Source organism: Anabrus simplex, chromosome 6 (assembly GCF_040414725.1).
Source record: "Anabrus simplex isolate iqAnaSimp1 chromosome 6, ASM4041472v1, whole genome shotgun sequence".
Lineage (NCBI taxonomy): Eukaryota > Metazoa > Arthropoda > Insecta > Orthoptera > Tettigoniidae > Anabrus > Anabrus simplex.
In genome coordinates this window covers 27,847,720-27,870,159 of record NC_090270.1, presented here as the reverse complement: position 1 = coordinate 27,870,159, position 22,440 = coordinate 27,847,720, and the positions used below count along the sequence as shown (strand labels likewise).

The 22,440-nt window shown below is 37.6% G+C and overlaps 1 protein-coding gene across 1 annotated transcript in view; it reads left to right on the top strand.

Moving 5' to 3' along the window:
• The window catches only part of LOC136875427 (cytokine receptor-like factor 3), a 65,869-nt gene that overhangs the window by 19,905 nt on the left and 23,524 nt on the right, over positions 1 to 22,440 (top strand). The window contains exons 4-6 of the mRNA XM_067148982.2: positions 9,214 to 9,394; positions 18,850 to 19,102; positions 19,657 to 19,787. Of these exons, the coding sequence (XP_067005083.1) occupies positions 9,214 to 9,394; positions 18,850 to 19,102; positions 19,657 to 19,787 (565 nt within the window). The remainder of the gene's footprint in view (positions 1 to 9,213; positions 9,395 to 18,849; positions 19,103 to 19,656; positions 19,788 to 22,440) is intronic.

Sequence of the window (22,440 nt, the reverse complement as noted above, 5' to 3'; positions counted from 1 at the left end):
TTTTTGGTAATGAGATAAAGTCTCTCATAGTGCATTGGCTCTGCCGGTGGCTCCAAGTAGCCTACATAGTGGCCTCCACGGAATGCACTAGCCATGCGTCTTGGTGGGTGTGCGCTATTTACCAACTGATGAGCCCAACTTAGCACACTGGGGCGAAACTCTGGCAACCAGGAATGAGTTAGCTGGAAAATTTATAATGTTCAATAACGGAAATTTATATTGGTATTATAAATTCACTCATTCGAGACACATATTTTCAGATTCACTATGGGAATCAACGTCTATATCAACCCACGTATAGTTAACCGTAGGATAAGCACGGTTTCCGAAGAGCTAGTCCTAAAACTTTGTGCCTTGTTGATGCTCTTAATGAAACTCAAAGGAATGAGGAACTGCAGATGTATAACTTGAAATGGTTTATCCAAATGATTTGAATCAGAGAAATGAAAACTACTTTGCCCGCCTCATGCTCAGTCATGATATGGCTTCATTAATATTAGGCATCAGTTTCTTAAATGAGAGTCGTGGTCCATTGCAGATGGAAGGAGGATTCATGTTCCTGATAAGGATAATCAATGCTACAGTTGTCCGCTACAAGTTGTTCGAAAGCTCTGTTATGTAGATGACAGCCTCATCTATATTACATGTTGTGTTGATAGACATGTATTGCTTGATGATGACATTGACAGCTTCATTTCTTGAAGCAAGAATTACTTTCTGACACCGCCGTGTGTGATTGGTGAAATGCTGTGCCCACCTGTGACAAAAATTTCAGATCTCTGCATGCTGCAGATTTGGCTGGTCATCGCACACATACATACAAACACTTCTGGATATCTCAGACTGAAAGAAAGTGGCTTCCTATGCCATGGACTTGAAAGGGCACCTTGACTGATATATGTACAGTATTGCTATTACTATCTATCTTATGTACTCTATGTTTCCTCTAAATTAAATAATAAAAAATAGGGTTGAAAGAAAATATGGTTCACGTTTTATTGCTGGTATGGTGAAATCCTTGTATTGCTTAAAATGTTAAGTGAGTGAAATGAATATTGGGTAAATATGAAATAGTCTAATTAATTCAAATGTTCAAAAGTAATAATGAAAGCCTCACACACACATACATCTAGACAAACAGTTCCGGATATTACAGACTGAATGTGGCTCCTTCTGTTGGGAACCGAAAATGATTTCCTGCACTATGGACTTAAAATGGCTTCTTGACTGTATTACATATCTTATGTACGTTACCTAGCGGCGGTGAATCTTTGCATTTAATCCTGGTGACAACACATTGGATTGTCATATCTTAACACTCGTCTTCAATTGATTTTTTGTTCATAACTCACCAACGAAAGCGAAAATTAAAAATCTGGCTTTAAGGTGCATCTGACTATGTTAAAAATTTCAGATCTCTGCATGCTGTAGATTTGGCTGGGCATCACGGAAACATGCACAGACGAACACTTCCTTTTATTAATATAGATATTTAACAGTGTTGCCTTATAAATAATACTTGATGATAATATGGGTAAAGACACAAATTGTAGAATGATCATCTGTGTTGATGTTAGAATTGGAATCTTTCTTTAGTATGGAAGCTAGTGAAGTTTACCTCGTCGATACAGAAATAAAGAAGGTTTTCTAAAGATTATGTCTGTCTGTTAGGTCATCAGCCCAGAGGCTGGTTGGATCCTCAAATAGCACCACCAAAGGTTATGCGGTTATAAGGAAACCGCAAAAACCAATGGCAGCACCAAAATGAGGCGTACTAGGCAAGACGAGGAGTGAGGTAATTTGCCATTGCTTTCCTCACTGGGTCAGAAAGTGCTATTGCAGCACGACTGACCCTATGAGCAACACCTTTCATAACACTCAGATGCACTAGTCGTGCTCGGAATGCCATTACTCAGTACCACCCATACCCTAGCAGCTTCCATATTGTCATAGCCATGGATGAGACTGGGACTTCGGTGAAAGCTACACTTTACTCTGGCCTGTGCCAAAAGATGAATACAAAAGTACTGTATCCATCAAGAAATGGCAGCAGGCCATCTAAAGATTATAAGAATCTGGAATGAAAAATGAAACAATGAGAGATGTTCATTGAGGGAATTAAAAGAAAAGTAGAAATGAAAATGTTTGAAACTTGCAATCGTCTTCCAGTCCCCGTTATAGTAGTGATCGAGTGAAGTGGTCATCTGACTGAGTGCGTATTGTCTGTTCGGGTTTGTTGGTGAGGGAAAAGTGGAGTTGGAGGGGCGTTTGAGTTGGCTGGCAAAGAACTTGTCACTTGTTTTGCGCATGCTACGGGAAATTTGATGTTAAAAATTTTGTCTTAAAATACAGTGCACTCCTGATAATTCGCGTGCGAATAATTCACAGGTCTCGGAGATTTATTTTTTAAAGTATTAATTCTTACACCCACTAATAATGATGAGCAAAATTATCTCTGCCTAGTTTAAAAGAATTTTTATGCGATGCAGAAGACAAAATCATTGATATTTGAGGAGACTGGACTTTGTTTCTCTACGATGTAGCAGTAGGCCTATATGCACACTGCTGCCAGAATGCTGCAAACTTGGAACCATTCGAGCATGTTGCTGTGCATGGCACAGCGCAGATTACTGTAACATACCTGCCAACTTTCCCGATTTAGGCGGGAGACTCCCGATTTTCGACAGTTTTTCCCGCCTCCCGATTATTCTATTATTTCTCCCGATTTTAGCTTATTTTTTGGTGAACATCAGACATTTGTTTTCAAATCCTGCTGTTTCAGCTTTTTTTTTACGCCAGTGGCCGGAAGTCTTTCGCTCATTGGCCGCTTTCAAACGAAATATCGACGTTTATTAATGCGCGAAATGTGCGCGAATGTGCGATGTTTTTCGACGCGTATATCGATTGTCAATCTCTCGTTCTCGCGTGCTATTTTCGTGTTCGTTCACATCAGTCTAGACGATTCTAGAGACTAGTCGTCATATACGGAGTCTTTTTTAGTAATTTAGTGACAGGATTTCAATGATAACGACTAGTGACTTTTCTAGAGATTTTAGGAGCCATTTGGAGAAAATTCTGACTAATTTTATCTCAATATAAATAGAGAGTTTTGTCTGCACATTGCTCAGAATTAAAAAAGAATATCTCCGTACCGGCCGTGACCGCAGTAACAAGTTTAATTTTCCGTAATTTCTGTCTGTATGCATATATGTCTGTATGTACATATGTACGCCCATCACGAGAAAACGGCCGAAGAGAATTTAATGAAAATCGGTATATAAAGTCCGGGAATAGGTTGCTACAATCTAGGCCATAAATAATTTTATTCACGCCGAGTGAAATGGTAGTTTAGGGGAAGGTCTAAGATGTAATTCTCAAATATTTATATTTTTTTATTGGCCCTGTTGATAAATACTATATAACTAAAGTTATATATTATTAAATTTCGTATCGTTTGTCTTACACATTTTTATCGTACCGGATATGATAAGTGATATTCATGAATTTGGATTTTTGTTGCTAAGCCCATATAAGCGCCGAGGTACGAGAAAATGGGAGAACAGAATTTATTGAAAATCGGTATGTTATGTCGGGGAATAAAGAACTATAGTCTATGCTATACATAATTTTATTCACCCTTTTCAAAATGGTAGTTTAGGGGAAGGTGCCAGAAATTTAATTTTTGATTACCTATCTTAGTCTATCGAAAATTACTGCATAACTAAGTAATAGAGAATACAATTTCCGATTATTTATGTCTTATTCAGTTTTAGTGTACCGACTAAAATGAAATTAAATTGTGAAAATTTTTATAAAAATGAGAAAAAAGTCTTGAAGGAACGATCGCTGGAATAATAACACAAGAGGGAGTCATGAAAGAAAGGAGGACTCACTTTACATTAGATGCTCCAATATCACAGAGTCAGAAGAAAACTAAATGTGAAGGCCTGCAGTATAGAAAGCTCATAAAATTGATCAACAATAACATTACATTGGCCATTGTTTGATGTGATGTGCTTTGTGTATTCTTCTGCCATTTATCTCCGATAGATGGGATTACTGCTGCGTACTGTTATTGAGTATAACAGCCTGCCTGAATATTTGCGGAAAGTAACAGGGAAGTTAGATCTCGCTCTTCTTTAGCATGCTATTCCTCTGGTTCATAAATTTTCTGATACTACTGGTACGTAGCACACTGGATCAGCATAGTATTCAGCTATTCAATCCCTACTCTGGGGCAGTGATTGGAATGAGCAGTGTGCACACATAAATGGAATAATTACACAGGAGTGTTCACGGCTGTCTGCGTCCTGGTCATTGTAGCTCTAGAACTTTGAACTGTTAGATTGACACCGTGTTATTTTTGTTAAAAGTAAGAAAATGTGCTGTTTTTCATTTTTTTGAATATTTCATATGACAGTGTTGCTTTTAATCGCAACATTCGTATTGACGTCATTGTAATGACCTATGTTGACACTTCAGTTGGGAAAACTGTAAGGACAGTCTTTCTGAGAATTCCGTAGCAAAGCACAAGTACATCAGCTAGTTATTTGATACAGATAGTATTGCGCTTCGCATAATCGCACGGAAGCTTGATGCAATATATTAATCTATGCATTTGCTAATTAATGGCATCTAAGTGCATGACTGATTCACACGTGTGGATCATGCATTCATGCTATTTTTTGGAAATATTATCAGAGACCGATCATCTCACTCACATACTTCCTGTGAGGGAATAGAGATGTGTAATTTTTAGCATTGTAGCTTCGTATAGCAACAGTCGGGCTTTGAGACAATAAGTGTTATAAATATATCATAGTGCTGTACTGTGCTAGACGTAGAATAAGCAGTTTTGACCAATAATGTATCTCCTGATTTCTCCTGATTTTTCCTGATTTTCATATCAAAATCTCCTGATTTTTGGTTTTGTAAAGTTGGCAGGTATGCTGTAATCTTGGAAGCAGAGACAATGAAAGAGGAATGCACTCGGAATTTACCCTCCCTTTTCCTGCAGCCCAAGGTCGCTGAACTGTAAGCCAAGTGAAGGGTAGGTGCGCCGGCAGTGAGTGTATTGTAGGCTACTGTACTTGAGAAGTGTGAACGGAGTGCAGAAGTCTTTTCGAAGTTTCGAATAACTTAGTAGTAAGAGTTTTCAGTATGAGTGGTCGAAAAATGAAATATAAAAGGTTAACCGTCAGTGAAAAACTGAAAATTATAGAAAGATTGGAGAAAGGCGAGGCGTCATCGAAGTTAGCTTGCGAGTTTAGTGTGGGTGAAACAACAGTGAGAGACATGAAGAAGCAAAAGGAAACCTACATCAAATTTTCTGCTAATTGTGATCGTTCATCGTCCCGGAAATCAATGAGAACATCGGACTATGCAAATCTAGATGAAGCCATGATACGGTGGTTTAATAAAAAAAACGAGCGGAAGATATTCCTATATCCGGCCCAGTGTGCGCTGAGCAAGCAAACCATTTTCACGATGCTCTTGGCTTAGAAGGCGATTTTAAAGCATCTTCTGGCTGGCTTACGCGGTTTAAGAAATGCTACGGAATGCGAGAAATTGCTATTCACGGAGAGCGTCTCAGCGCAGACATAGGTGCTGCTGAAAAGTTCGCACAAGAATTTCAATCATTCATTGGAGAAGAACAGCTTGACCTTAGACAACTTTACAATGCAGATGAAACAAGGTTGTATTGGAAATGTTTACTGTCTCGAACATTAGTGATGCAACAAGTACAGCAAACCCCTGGCCGCAAAACATCCAAGGAAAGAATAACCATTATGGCGTGTACTAACGTAAGTGGTAATCATAAATTAAAATTATTAGCGATAGGGAAATCCAGAAAACCCCGTTGTTTTAAATGAGAGAGTGTACCTTGATGGTTATGAATTTCATGTTTTTGGTCCGTATTGAACTGAGAATGGGTCGTAACTAGTACCGTATAATTTTGTAATTTTGTGAATATATTGTAGTATTGAAAAGGTGGAAACATTTACGTTATTATTATTATTACTTATATATTAGAGTGTACCTTTTCAGTACTACCATCAAAAGGCAGCATGGATGGACACACAGATTCATTTTGTGAAACAAGTGACGGCCTACCTAATTAAGCAGTCACTGCCAATCAAAGCAGTGTTCTTGATTGACAATGCGCCTTCTCTTCCACACGAAAGTGAACTTAAAGAAGGTGATATTTACGTGAAATAGCTTCCCCCTAATGTAACTTCTATTCTCCAACCTATTGACCAAGGCGTTATTGCTGCTTTAAAGAAGAACTACAGGTCACCCCTGTTACAGCAGTTGCTTGAGGAAGGCATCAATATTCCAACATTTTGGAAGGACTTCAGTTTGTTGGATGCTCTTCATGCAGTCAATAAGTCATGGGAAAAAATTACCGCTACTACGCTCGCATGATCATGGAAATCTGTTCTAGGTGGAGAGCAAGCATTTGCCGGCTTCAGTGACGATATTTTGAACAGCAACGTAGTCTCGCTACGATGATATAATTACTGAAAAACCTGGATAAATGCCAAGATGCAGAAGAAAGTGACATTATTGAGTGGTTAGACGTTGATACATGAAAGTGAGGAGGATATTGTATGGAAGTTGACGGTTGGTGAGGAAGACAGAGATTCAGATGATATTGAGTGCGGGAGTGATGCAACAGAAACTCCGAAAGTTTCCCACAGCCAAGCTAGTGTATCTATAGACACACTTATCTCTTACATAGAAAATAGAGATGAATTTTTATTTTCAGATATTGTTTTCTTGAGAAATGTACAGTCCAAAATTAGAAAAAATGAACAATCGTCTAAGAAACAAAAAGTGATGACCAATTTTTTTCGTTAGATACGAATGTTGGCATAATCCAAATGGCATTTTGTAATTTTTCTCTAGTGTGTGTTACAATACAATATCCGTCGCCGAAAACTTTCAGTGTGTTAGTGCAACGTTAAACAACATCATACATACATACATACATACATACATACATACATACATACATACATACATACATTATTATAGACTGTTATGCCTTTCAGCATTCAGTCTGCAAGCCTCTGAGAATTTCCAGAAGGGTACACAATCTATCGTAGAGACCAAGGAGATAAAAAGGGAGGGGGTTGTTTATTCTGATGAAGGAAACTTATTGTTCACATGAATGGTTTACTGATGAAAGGGATTAAATATTAGGGATAAAATTAGTTTGTGATACTATGAAGGAGGTAGGAATTATAGGAACATACAGGCCTGGAAGAGAGAAGAAAGAGACATGGAAATATTTGAGGAAATAATAGATTATACTCATAAAAACAATAATAATGATATGGTAATAATTGGGGGAGATCTAAATTTGCCTGAAGTTGAATGGAATGGAGCTGCAAGTGAAGTGAAGCCCATGAACAGAAACCAACTCGTCTCAATAACTTACTAGATGTATTCTTGGTTAAACCATGGGAAATTGTTGATTAAAACTGAGGTAATTGAAGGAATAGGAGACCATAAGGCTGTAATAAAGGATGTAGGACTCGTACCAAAAAGGCTTAATAAGAGGGTTACACAAGACAAGAAATTGTTTTTTTCTGAGAAGTCACTGCGATTTGGAATAATTTTATGTTATTTATTTTAATGAAAAGTGTACAACAGAGAACAAGTCTCCAAATACAATATACTTTAAAATTTTTAAATATAGCAGTACATGTACTAAATAATTGGATTAATGATGACGATGATAATGAGATTGGGTTAAAGATAGTAAGAAATAAAGAAAGAATTGAAGAATGGAAACAACGTCGTATAATAATCTTTAATCAAATTTGTAACCTTTTTTTAGTGCCTGAGCTGTTGGAGCTGAAATCTACCTCCATATTTTTCATAGCATATTCTGTGAAGTGGTGAGTTATTGTGACTGGCTGTTTTCACATTTTCATAGTAAATGAAACTCGTGTTTTCTCCTGCGGGACATTGAATTTTAATAATGAAAGAAAATACGAATTATCAAAGATGCTATTTACAACTTTTGTACATAAATATATCATATCGCATTAATCTCTATGTGATTTAAGAGATTTGAAGTGGGCATCTATGAGGAGACACTCGTAGCTTACATTCAAAGGAAATTCACCATATTTTCTCATGTATAGAAATTTTAGGAAATATTTCTAGACTTTTCTATTATTTCGATACCTTTATTGTTTCATGGGTTCCATATAATAGTAGCGTATTCAAGTCTAGAGTGTACTAATGTACTGTAGAGAGTAATAATTGTTATTACATTAACTGGTTTTACATTACGCATGACAAATCTTAGCATTTTATAAGCTCTGTTAGCTGTTCTTTCAATATGACTTCGGAATGTTAACTTGGCATTGAATAATATACCAAGGTCATTGTACTCTACGTCCGCCTCCGTAGCGTAACAGTTAGTGTTATTAGCTGCTGTCCTCGGGGGCTCGGGTTCGATTCCCGGTACTGCCAGAAATTTAAGAATGGCAGGAGGGCTGATATGTGGTTGAAATGGTACATGCAGCTGACCTCCAATGGGGATGTGCCTGAAAAGAGCTGCACCACCTCAGGATGAGGACATGAGGATTGTACTTTACGACTTTCTTAAAGTTCTCTCCTAACATCGAGTAAGTGAAATTTACAAGTATGCCTAAGTTAAATTTACCGGCACTTTGGCTCTTGAGAAAGAAAGTGTTACACACTTAGAAATATTAAATTTTAGTTTGTTTTTAATGCTACATTTGCAGATATTTTCTATATCACGCTGCAGGAGATGACAATCCTGTATTGTTGAAATATGTCTGTATAATTTCAGATCACCTGCATAAAGTAAGCATTTGGAATGTGTTACACAGTTTGGGAGATCATCAATAAACATAAAAACAGAATTGGCCCCAGATTCAAACCTTGTGGAATTCCTGAGAAGGAAAACAAATTCTTTAGATGTATTTCTTCTAAAAGTTATGTACTGTACTCTGTTTTTTAAGTGTGAACTGAAAAAGTGAAGAAGTGGCTTAGAAAAACGTTTCATATTTAATTTACTTAGAAGTTGGTCATAATCTGAAACAAAAAATGCCGTCATGGCCAAGCGAGGTGTAAAGGGACTAGTATTACAGATATTTGGTCAGACACATATATTCTTTTATTTGATTTGTTATCTCTCCTTTCTGATATGTATGGTGATATTTGTTCCAGTCTTCCTGCAGTTCCTAATCTGGAAGAAGTGCCCGACCTGTCATTTCATTGTCCAGTGGAATCTCTACTGGAAGAATTACATAGTCAGGCAGCAAGTGCAGGTCGTGTGTCGAAGATGGGACTGGTTCAAGTTACAGTGGTGGAAGAAAAACCTGGTGCCCTCTTAGTGCACTGGGAAGAGGTGATTAAGCCATTTCTAGAGAGTTGTACATGTCATTACCTTTTGAATTTTAGTGGGTAATTCTAGAGCATTGGAAAGGATATTCAGGTTGAAATGTGTTGCTTCACACTCACTTATAATCATTATAAAATATCAAAGCCGTTTCTTATTAACAGTGCTGATGTAGTTATTTTATTATTATTATTATTATTATTATTATTATTATTATTATTATTATTATTATTAATCATATACACTCTTTTTTAAAACATAACCGGTTTTTGGACACTAAGGTCCATCATCAGTGTTAGAATTTAAATTTAATTTCACATGAGTGTCTCGTCAAAATTAATTAAAGTTAGGTTAAAATATAGCCCTCTTGACGTTAACTGTAAAATAAGAAAAAGAAAGAACAAGTGTAAAAGTATGCAAGTGATACATATAAACTTAACCCTTTGCAGTCCAATATTCTGTCGCATGTTCCAACAGTCTGGTCCACATTAATTTTGCACATTTTTACCCAGTCAGATTAAACTCAGAAATTTTATTAGTAACTATAATTATATTATTATGATTATTACCGTATATTCTATTGCATAGGAATTAGTTTCCAGAATGATTTTTGTCATCAGTGCAGAAGTGAAAAATAACATAAAAACTGAAGTGGAGTGATGCAGCTAGGAGGAACCTGTTGTCTTCTAGTTTAGTCTATGAGGCTATCATGAAATGTTACATTCCGGTAAACACTATTGTCGTTTTCATTCCCATTTGTATGTGCGGAAGTATTTTCAGCGCCACTGTTACCCAAATTATCAACACTGACGTGAGAAGCGTCGTCATTGCCGTGTGCCGTATCCCCTCCTCCACCCCAGCCCATTACCTTCGCTCGTCTTCTTGCTTTTGTAGCAGTCACTGGAAGTTCCTCTTTTGAATCTTCAGGAACATCATATGATGGCCCGGGATCGTTCCGTTCTTTTTTTTTTTTTTTTACGCACATGTCCAGTCATGGAAATTTCACTTGGAATGCTGGAGTTCACTACACCTTCATCTTCACTTGACAGTTCTCTAAACTCTTTGTCTAATTCAAATAAATAATTATCGTCACTGCTGTCTAAATAAACGTTCATATGTATTTCTTCTTCATTCATATTTGCCGCTTTTATATCATAAATTCAACTGAGACAATGCGCATTCACAGATAAACACACCTAGTACAACACGTGTGCATCACTACTCAATATAAACACAGCTGACAGGCCACAGGTAACCATGACGATACACGGCCACATATATCTCGTATTATTTCCATGGAGATAACAGAACGGCTTCCTTTGTGCACAAGAATTTGCTCAAGAAACTCCAGGGATATCGATCGACCTTACTCAGGTCAAGGAATTTCAATAAATAACCTCTCAAGTAGAACAAAACATAATGTCGAGGTCACCTCGACTTTGGACCGGAAAAGGTTGAAATGATGTTGTAAAAGGTATGAACATACCATAGGAAGGGCTGGCTTTTCCTCATGCTCAGGTTGTTGGTCGAGTACTAACAAATGTTCAGCTTTAAGTACGTAAACGAGCTGCAGGCACATGATGTTACGTCACCTCAAGGTTGCAGTGGAAGCACTTGATGTTACGTCAACTCAAGATTGTAAACAAAATGTTGCTTGCAACTATTTCATTAAATTTTTTATCTGAATCCCTTGTCTGCGCCAAAAAATTTCTCAATGTTTTTACAGGTATTTAAATCAAATCCCTAATTACCCTTAAAAATTAATTTCATGTCCTTTTCGATCCCTAAAAAGCTGCGGTTATTGTTATAAATGTGTTCCGCAAAAGCTGAATATCTGTTGTACTTTATTGTCTTGAAATGTTCTTGATATCTTTGATTTAAGGTTCGCCCAGTTCTTCCTATATAAAACATTTTACAGTCGTCACAAGTGAGCCTGTATACTCCCGAATTTATATATATATATCTTTTTTATTGATACTATGTGCATTATGTTCTGATATTTTATTTCTAGTTCTAAATGCTGTTTTGAGATGAAATTTCTTAAATATATTTGCGATTTTAAAAACTTGATTTCCAAAATACGTAAATGTTATGAATTGACTACATTCAGAGATTTTCTTTCTTTACTCATGGTTTTTCTTTTTCTTTCTTACGTATATTATCATCTATCATTTCTGGGTTGTAGCCATTTGCTTTAGCAATTTTTTTAAAATTCTCATTTCTTTCAGTTTGTTTTCATTACTCAGGGGAAGTTTTAATAATGTATTGATATAGCTGTTGTATGCTGCTTGTTTATGAGTTCCTGGGAGGTTTTATTGATGGTGGTGATGGACTGTGTGGGTTTCCTAAAAATATCAAAATCTATCCTATTGTTGGTTTTTATTAATGCGAGGTCAAAAAATTTAACTTTTTATTGTTTTCTTTCTCCATATTTAATTTAATGTTGCTGTCAAGCAAATTTAAACAACACAGAAGTGTTTCGGGAGTAATGAGGTCTCCATTTAAAAATACTACCGTGTCGTCAACAAAACGGACCCATAATTTAATTCTTTCTGATATATGTCCAAGATGGTTTCTCAAGGTTATTTAAATAAATATTGCCAAGAAACCTGATAGTGGACCCCCCCATTGGTAAACCTGTGTAATTATTTTCTAATATTAGAGTTAGTAAATTTATCGTTCCATTAATTTCTATGTGACTTAGTCTGTCTTGATTCTTTAAGTTTTCTTCTATTAAGTCTCTTTGATAGGAATGTTAGAATACATGTTGGTCTGTACAATATTCTGACTTTTATTCTCATTTTAAGAAGTTAGTACTCATTACGGTGGGTGGCTATTGAATTAGGAATTTTTATGAAATAATTCTTTCTTTAGTAAAAGAGTACTCGACCAACAGCCTGAGCACGAGGGAAAGCCAGCCCTTCCTATTGTATGTTCATACGTTTTACAACATCATTTTTACAGTTAATGTCAAGAGGGCTACATTTTAAACTCATTTTAACTAATTTTGACGACTCAACTCATGTGGAATTAAATTTAAATTCTAACACTGATGATGGACCTTAGTGTCCAAAAACCGGTTATGTTTTAAAAAAGAGTGTGCTGATATGACTGTATATGATTAACCCAATCGCATCATTTGACGACCCTAGCTCGTCATAGTTACTCGTGGCATATGAATCAAATGACGAGCTCTGCTCGCGGCGATGCACAGCTGTACATCAATCCATATAGTTCAGTCACTAACCCACAGACGCCACTTGTATGCATTCTGAGCTGAAGTTTACACATGTGGCTTCGGTTTTTTCCCTTTCACCAGGTTCTCGCACACTTCCGGAAGAAGAGATAAGAGAATCTTTATTCACATAATTTCGCCATCATGGCGTCAAGCAGATATGCTGGTGTTGATGAAGAAGGAATACGGAAGCTAATAGATAGTGTTCTGGAGAGTGATATTGAAGGTAGTGATGTTTGTGACGACGAAATAGACCCTGAAGTCCTTAGTTCGAGTACTAGCGATGCGTATAATAGTTCTGATGACACGGAAAGTGAAGCAAATAACGACGGTGTGCCGAGTCTTTCGAAATGAGCTCGTACCTCGGCACAGACTAACTTGACTGACTGGAACTGGACAAAAAGTGACAATAAACCTGTTGTACATAAGTTTAGTGAATACAGTGGGGTTAGCGAAAATTTATTGAAAACGTTTGATACACAGCCACTATCTGAACTCTCAGTTTTTTGTGAATACATGAACCCTTTGTTTGACAAAATATCTGTCGAGACAAATTCATATGCAGCAAAACAGTTGAGCAATCCTGACAGAAAAAAGTTGAAAGACGATGACAAATGGTTTGAGACTACACCCGACGAAATTAGGGCATATTTTGCGTTAGTTATACTAATGTCACAAGTGCGAAAGTCAAGAGTACAGTTATACTGGAGTAAAAACAGGTGTATAAACACTCCTATTTTTCGTGAAACCATGTGCAGGGGAAGATTTATTATAATTTCACGATTTTTACATTTTGTTGACGATGAACAAGTCGATAGTAGTGACAAACTAAGAAAGATTAGGCCTATAATACAACATTTCTGCTCCAAATTTTCAGAATTATATTTACCTTCACAAGACATTGCTCTAGATGAAAGTCTAATGAAATTCAGAGGCCGCCTTTCATATGTCCAGTGTAATAGGTCTAAACGTTCTAGGTTTGGAATAAAAATTTACAAAATTTGTGGATCAAGTTCTGGCTACTGTCTGTCTTTCAAAATTTATGTAGGTGATGATGTAACGGATCCAAGTCTGCCAGCAAGTACAAACGTTGTTCTCAACATGTGTGAACCCTTGTTAGGCCGAGGACATACATTGTTTTTAGATAACTGGTATTCTTCCCCAGATTTATTCAAAAGGCTACATGACAAGCAGATGAATGTAATTGGAACTGTTAGACAGAATCGAAAAGACATGCCTCGCGATATCAGTAAGACGAAACTAAAACGTGGAGAGTATGAGACGTGGGCTGCCAACAGTATCTTGTGTGTGAAGTGGAAAGATAACAAGGATGTTTGCTTTCTCACCACTAAACACAAATCAGCTGACATGACAGGGACAGGCAAACTCAGACGAAAGAGAGGACAAACCCCGAGGGAAGAAGTGATAAAGCCCAAGTGTGGCCTTGAATATCAGAAGGGGATGGGTGGTGTTGACCTTCAGGATCAGGTTACAGCTCTGTTCCCCGTCATGCGACGCACAGTGAAAGGATATAGGAAAATATTCTTTTACCTCCTGGATATGTGTATTTTCAATTCCTTCACTGTGTATCACAAGATCGCTGCTAACAGAAAGACGAGCTACACGGACTTCCAAACTAGCATTCCGCAGCAGCTACTAGAGACTGTTCAGTTGCCGGAGTACTCGGTTCGAGGTCGACCTTCAGCGAGCACCACCCCAACCAGATTACAAGCTAAATCATGGGCCCACTTTCCCATGCGTATTCCCCCTACAGAGAAGAAATCAAAAGTCACAAGAAGGCGTGTGACAGCGAAAGTTGCTGGCAGTGCAAAAAGTGTGGTGTAGCTCTTCACTTAGAAGAATGTTTTGAGGTGTACCACACCAAGCAGATGTACTAAAATAGCGGCATTGGTAAGTTTATTACTTCTTTATTATGCATGCAAATTTTCAGAAAGGAATATTTACTGGTTGGTTTTGTATGATTTTCTAAATAATAGTGTGATGACGCCGGCCGTAGAGCGGTATTTAAATGTGATTTCTTAGTGAACTCCTATGGTATTTAAATGTGAGGTGAATGGGTTAATAATAATAATAATAATAAAGAATATGAAATTTTATTCAATCTAAGGCAACAAGGCCAAGATGGTTCCAGGAATGCGAAAAAGATCTGAGGCAGATTGGTATTTCAGACCAAGAAATTCATGACAGGAACGCATTCAGAAGATTGGTGAACAACTATCAAGGTTTCCAAATGGCATCAACTTCCGGAAGACGGAAAGGGCCTTTGTATGAAGAGCATAAACAGGCACTCGTCGCTGGGCTCAGAAGATACTGGCAGGAAGTCAAAGCCGGAACAAGAACAAGACCTAGACACTGAAATGAAGTTGGTTGTTACCACGCAGTCCATAGAGGCTCAACTCGATGTATTAAAAAAAAATAATAATAAAGTCACACTCACGTCATTTGAAATCTGTATTTGCCATGAAGTCATAACAGTTCATCCTTGTCTTAATAAGCATCTTATGCATACAGAACAACTCACAAATTTCAGTGACCATGGCTATCTATACAATATTCTGACTTTTATTCTCATTTTAAGAAGTTGGTACTCATTACGGTGGGTGGCCATTGAATTAGGAATTTTCATGAAATAATTCTTTCTTTAATAAAGAAGTACTTGGTGTTGTATTATAAGCTTTCATTTTTATTACGATTAATTCTGCTATTGATAGCTGCCTAGATATTATATCTCACTAGATTATTCTTCCGCTCTGACTTATAATGATGTAAGATTGATATACTTATAAGCATGTCACATTTCTGTCGTAATTTTTATTCCTGGTTTAATTATGCATTCTGATCATAATGTTTTAGAAAGGATTAATTTGCAATAACATGTCTGAAAAGGAGATTAGTCTGCTAAATTTTGAAATTGCCTTCTGAGTTATCTTCCTTTGCTTTTAAATGTCTGAACATATGTAAGAACCTCATTTAACAGCTTTTCTTTACTAGTTTTCATGACTTTGTAAGGTTTTTAATTGGTGACAGAGGCATTTTTATAGTAGTTGTAATACAGGGACAGTTATTTGCTTGTTTGATATGGGGTAAAATATGGTAACACTTAACTCAGCTGTTGTAATTTGATGTATTCTAGGCAACTAATTTTAACCTTAGTCAAGCGTTACACATGTTCATCTGGAACTCATCTGCTCGCCTGAGAGCAAAAGACGTCTTTATCCGGAATTTTAAATTACGTGCTTTTGTGACCTATATTTTAGATTATATTTGTAATATTAGCCAATAGAGGTCAGAAGCATATACATAGGGCCATTAGTTAGGCTTAACACAGGGATTTGAAATGAAAAAGAATAAAGTTTTTGCTACTAAGTGCGATTTCCATGGGAAGGATCTTCTCAGAATGTTGTTGACGTTTTGCTTTTGTAGACATTAAATCCGGGGAAAACGTCAAAATGAGTGTAAAATAGTCATCATTACTAAATAGTGTTGATGAATATTCAGAAATGTGTGGTAATGGGTGAAAAAGTGAATTTAAAAAAAATTAAATTGATGAAAGTGAGTGTGAGAACATCAGTGACAGTGCTAATTCAGATGATGAGTACCTAAGTATTATCAGTGGGATTAATTATCAGAACTTGAAAGAAAGTCAGTGATAGTGATGGGGAAAGGCATGGAATGGTATGAGTTCATAAATCAGGACCCAGGACTGTAAACGACTCCCATTTTGACATATTTTGTACTGTGCATATTATTTCTTAATGAGTTTGTCAGTTTCAGTAATTTTACTGTAGTAAATGAAATGAAAAGGCATATGGCTTTTAGTGCCGGGAGTGTCCGAGGATAAGTTTGGCTCGCCAGATGCAGGTCTTTTGATTTGACTCCCGTAGGCGACTTGCGTGTCGCAATGAGGATGAAATTATGATGAAGACAACACATACAGCCAGCCACCGTGCCGGTGAAATTAACCCATTATTAAGTTATAATGAATTTCGAAACAGGCAGGAAAGTGAATTTCAGTACAACCAAGTTTTGTAGTGTTTTGTGACTTTTGTCAAAATTACTCTGTGGTGTGCCTTGTGCTACTTTTGCGTGAAAACAGGTAGTTGAGTATTTATTTCTTCAAGAATAAATGTATAAATGCAATCAATTCTGATGAAATTAGGTTTGAATGAATTATTTATGCTTAACTACTAATATTTTCGTTATGTTCATGGGTGTCAATAATAAAAAAAATCACAAAAATTAATTATGCTCATAAACAGAAACATAATCCGCTTGACAAGGGTTAATAATGAAAGACTAAAATTCATAATAGTGACTTTTCCTTGCGAAATTCTAGACAATTTTGCTGTGTTTGTACATTATTTGTTGATGATTGTGATATCTTATGATTGACATATTGACATACACGTGATAAACTTCATGATTTGGTCCACCGGGTGACTTGGCCACGTGGTTAGGACCGTGCAACTGTGAGCTTGCATCCGGGAGATAGTTGGTTTGAACCCCACTGTCGTCAGCCCTGAAGATGGTTTTCTGTGGTTTCCCATTTTCACACCACGCAAATGCTGGGGCTGTACCTGAATTAAGGCTATGGCCATTTCCTTTCCACCCCTAGGCCTTTCTTATCCCAACTTAAAGCAAGTTATAAAAAAAAATTGTCATTTCTTCTGAAGAAATTTTACATAACTATATTGACATACAGCCAGCTTATCATGTAAGCCTGTCAGCTTGAGTCTATGCTGTTGGCCAGTTCTGTTCAGCTCAACCTCTTTTAGTGATGTGTGCACTTCAGGACAAGAACATGTCCTCCTTCACCATGATGGTAAAGCTGGAGCTTATCCCTGTCTCTGCTTGGTGCTCTCATACCTTAGATACACTATACAGGGGGTATATGCACATTACAGGGTTGGTCATACTGGTGAGTAATCTGAAAAAAATAATTTGTTGACTTGCACCGTTGTCATTTTATCAGCTGCCCAAGTTAGCCAATCAGATCGCTCCACAGACAAATTCAAATGGGCTTTGTGAGGCGGTGTTGCTAAATTTGGAAGTGGCTTAGACTGGCTTGAAAGCCTTGCCGGGAAATCAGCATCAAACAGAAACACACCATGGATTTCAGCCGGTTGTCACCTTAGCGTATTTGCAATGGCGTGATCCTATTAGCTGGGAGGTTCGTATTCAGATCACTCCCGCAGCAATGTTATTTTTCTTTGATGGGTGCTGTAAAACAGATCTTAAGCCACGTGCAGATTTAGCAGTACTGCCTTCCAAAGCACATTTAAATTCACCTGCGGAGCGATCTGATTGGCTAACATCAGCAGCTGATAAAATGACAGTGGTGTGAGACATCGAATGATTTTTTTTTCAAATTATTTATCAGTGTGACCAACCCTCTAACACTCATACACATGGTTCATGTTGTTTCCGACCACCCTCTATATTTTCTGCTTCTTGCTGGAAGAGTTTAGAAGGGATTTTCCTTTCACTGAATCCAACTTCTCAGATTCTCAAGTACTATTACAAACTACGAATCTCACTGTTGAATCCGTATTGATGGTTGAACTTCTTACAAAATTGTACAAAAAGTATTTTAATCTTCCTAGTCAATACTATATATTTTTTACGTACAATTAAGACAAAAGTTCACACATAAATAGACATGTTTTGACCCAGCATTTGGTCATCCTCAGTATGACATGTATGATGTATTAAAAACATAGGAGACACACAAAATGATATTTTAGGTAAAAAGGTTTTTAGAAAGCATGATGAAAGTTAAAAAACTATGAAATGTTGATCATTAAAACAGTATATAGATACCAGTTGATTTACACCAAAGGACAACAAAAGCATTGAAACAGAAAGACTTCCAGCTCAAAGCCTGTCACACTCCTCTGGAACAATGGTTATTGATTGACAAATTAAATGAAGTGATATTGTAGTGTGTTGCTGGAATGGAAGATGACTTGGAAAACTGGAGTACCCAGAGAAAAACCTGTCCCGCCTCTGTTTTGTCCAGCATTAATCTCACGTGGAGTGACCAGGATTTGAAGCACGGAACTCAGCAGTGAGAGGCCGGCGTGCTGCCGTTTGAGCCACACAGGCTCAATCAATAATAATATTAATAATGTCATGACTGTAAATCTTAATTGTCTCTACTTTTTTCCCAAGTGTTGTAAACAATTTACTATTGATGTCATATTCACAGGTGGATTTGGAACGTGTTGTTGACATAAGCAGTTTTCGGCTACAAATGGCATATGGAGATGTAAGAGGACAATGTCAGGCGATGGAACCAAACTTCCACGATGTGTATGTTGGCCCTGAAAACCAACATCTCATTAGGGACCTCCGACCAGGCGTTCCTTACACCTTTAGAGTCTGCTGTCGGATAGAAGGTGATACTGAGTGGAATGCTTGGTCTCTTCCAAAAGTTGCTACTACTCACCAGGAGCCGTTTTGTAAGTCTACATTCCTTTAATGAAATTTGTTGGCACCCTTTTTAGAAATATATGGTGATGATGAAAATTTAGTTATCAGAGGGTGAGGCCCCCTCTGGCCAACCAACTAGTTCCTGTTCTCTGTCTCTCTTTTATTTCATTTTTTAAGAAATTGATAATAATAACAATTTATTTCAAGTGAATTTTGTGTCAGGTTGAATGAATACCAGTAAAAGGCTAGTATTATTAGTTTTACCAAGCTTGATAGCTGCAGTCGCTTAAGTGCGGCCAGTATCCAGTATTTGGGGGTTCTGGGTTCGAACCCCACTGTCGGCAGCCCTGAAGATGGCTTTCTGTGGTTTCCCATTTTCATACTAGGCAATTTCTGGGGCTGTACCTTACTTAAGGCCACGGCCGCTTCCTTCCCACTCCTAGCCCTTTGCCGTGCCATCGTCGCCATAAGACCTATCCGTGTTGATGCAACATAAAGCAACCTGTAAAAAAAAAAACCTATTAGTTTTCTCTTTGACTTTGTTTGAAGGCTTCCTAAAAATATTTTTGAATTTTATTTTCAGGTTGGGATACTTCAAATCCCAATTTTGCTATCACAAATGAAAACAAGATTGCAAGCAAAATATCATCAGATCAGTCGGTCTTGTACTCCAGCACTGCTCAATTTGGCCCTGGCCATTCCATAGAGTTCACAGTAAGTAGTTACTTGTGATAGTGTTCTGATTGAATTTGTCTGTTTCTTCATACACTCAACTCTTGATTTACCATAATTGGATCAACGGCGTTGCAGCTTAACCATGATATCAAAAACACTAAAAATGCATGAGTGTTAGGAGTTACAGTAATACAGAATTACAAAGGGTTGGGATAATATTGCTAGGATAATGCTATCACCACCGAAAACCTTGTTTTGAGAAAATTGAACAAAATAAAGAAAAAGTGTTTCTCGGTACAAAAGCAGGAAACCATGACATTATTTTCAGAAACAGTAAAGTTAGGTAGTTTGAATATTTTTCTTTGCCTTATTAGTTTCAACGAAAAGTGCTGTTTGTTTTTCCATGTATTAATTACTAGCTGATATACCCATGTTTCGCTACAGAATTCCACATTGTATACAGAATTGTAGGTTTGGTAGTGTACACGTTGTGAGCAAGATTGTATTAAATTGCACAGCTCTTAATGTTACCCTAGAAATGCGACGGGGAATTCACCAAATCTTTTCTCATATGAAGACTGGGTAGGGAATTTCCATTGTAATGGTAGGCCAGCTTGCCTACCATCAGTCACAATCAGGTTGGGGAGTTTTCATTATAATGGCAGATACTCACTCTCCACCTGCCTTTTTACATCCTCAGAAAAACTGTCTTAGTGGTTTTCCCAACTGAAATGAACATAGGTCATTACAATGACGTCAGTAGGAATGGTACGATTAAAAGCAATGCTTTCATATGAAATACGTAATCAAATGAAAAACCACACATTTTCTCACTTGTAACAAACCGTAGGCTATTATGCTGCCAATCTAACAGTCCAAAGTTGCAGAGCTGGAATGACCAAGCCGCAGACGGCTGTGATCCATTAATACTCTTCGTCTTTTCTCGCCGGGGGGTGGCGGGGCGAAGAGTGGAAAGTCCCAGGGCAAAAACTATTCCCTTTTACTAATTTGTTTCCTAGGAGTACTTGATGATTTGGAAAATCTCAGTTCACAACACTGGCAGCAGAAAAAACAAATTTTTCCTCCAAGCCAGAGAATTTAATAAAAGTGAAAGGGAAGAAGCTTTACTAAAGAAACGGCTCTTTTCAGGGTTGAATTTTGAGTTATTTAGTGAATTGTGGTGCTATAATTTGGAAGAGGCCTAATTTGTAATTCTAGACCAGGTCATACTACTACTACTACTACTACTACTACTACTACTACTACTACTACTACTACTCATCGGCTGTAACTCGATCCGAGTATTTATAACTTCTTCCTGCATACAATGACTAGTTCAACTCAGTTTATGGATGACTAAACAGACCAATCCTGGCATAAAACATATGTTCTCACAAATCACACTGAATGGATGGACGAGGGCGGGGTTGTAATTGACAGAGTTTTCTTGCTTGTCGCTTGGCCTCTTGATGTTTGCGGTGTTCTCCTTCAAACAAGTTGACAGCGATGTATGTCGTGTTCCGCCACAGTGAGCGGTCCATGGCACATTCTTCTCATGTCTGTATATCTATACCAGTTGTCTTCATGATGTGTTTCAGCTGGTCCTTAAAACTCTTAAGAGGGGCTCCACGAGGTCTATTGCCGGAGCAAAGTTCACCGTCAAGAATTTGACGGGGAAGCCTGGTATCACCCATGTGGTGAACATGGCCTAACCATCTCAGTTGATGAGCGATGATTGTTGCCTCAATGCTATTTAGCTGCACTTTGTCGAGAACTGCCATGTTGGTCACATAGCCCTCCCACTTAATATTCAAGATGAATCTCATTTTCTGTTGGTGGAAGCGCTCAAGTTTTTTAATATCACGGCGATAGAGTGTCCAAGTTTCACAGCCATACAGCAGCATGGAAATGACAACAGCTTTGTACACCATGAGCTTGGTATGCAGTTTTAGGTCGTTATTCATGAAGACTCTGTGCATTAACCGTCTGAATGCTGCATGAGCAGCCCCAACTCTTTTATCAACATCTTGTTCACAGGTACACCGTTTAGATAAGATGCTTCCAAGATATGAAAAGTGATCAACCTGTTCCAGTGTTGTGTCTAAGATGGAAATACTGAAGTCAGGAAGTGTTAATCCTGGGGCAGGTTGTGCAAGTACCTTAGTTTTTTTAGCATTAATGCCAAGACCAAAGCAATCACATGCGGTTTTAAAGCAGTTGACTGACTGTTGTAGTTCTGCAGGGGTTAGAGCAGGAGATGCGGTGGCATCAGCATATTGAAGTTCTGTCACCCGGGTAACCAGAGTACGTCTTTGTGAGCAAAGTCTTGCCAGATTGAAAAGGCCTCCATCAAAACGAAATTTAATCTCCATGCCTAAGTTGTTTGCAGATGATTCATGCAGCATGGCAGACATGTACAGTGCAAAGAGTGTAGGAGCAAGCACACAGCCTTGTTTCAATCCATGAGTGATTGGGAACGAATCTGATACTGAGTTACCATGAAGAACCTGTCCAGACATGCAATTATGAAGAGCTTGAATCAATTCCACATAACGTTGTTCTGTGCATTTTTCCTGGAGTTGTCTAACACAGAGGATCATATCTGTTGTGCCTCTGGAGGTTCGGAAACCACATTGAGACTCGGATAAAATCCTCTGTAAGATAACTCAGAGCAGGTTTAATAGAATTTTAC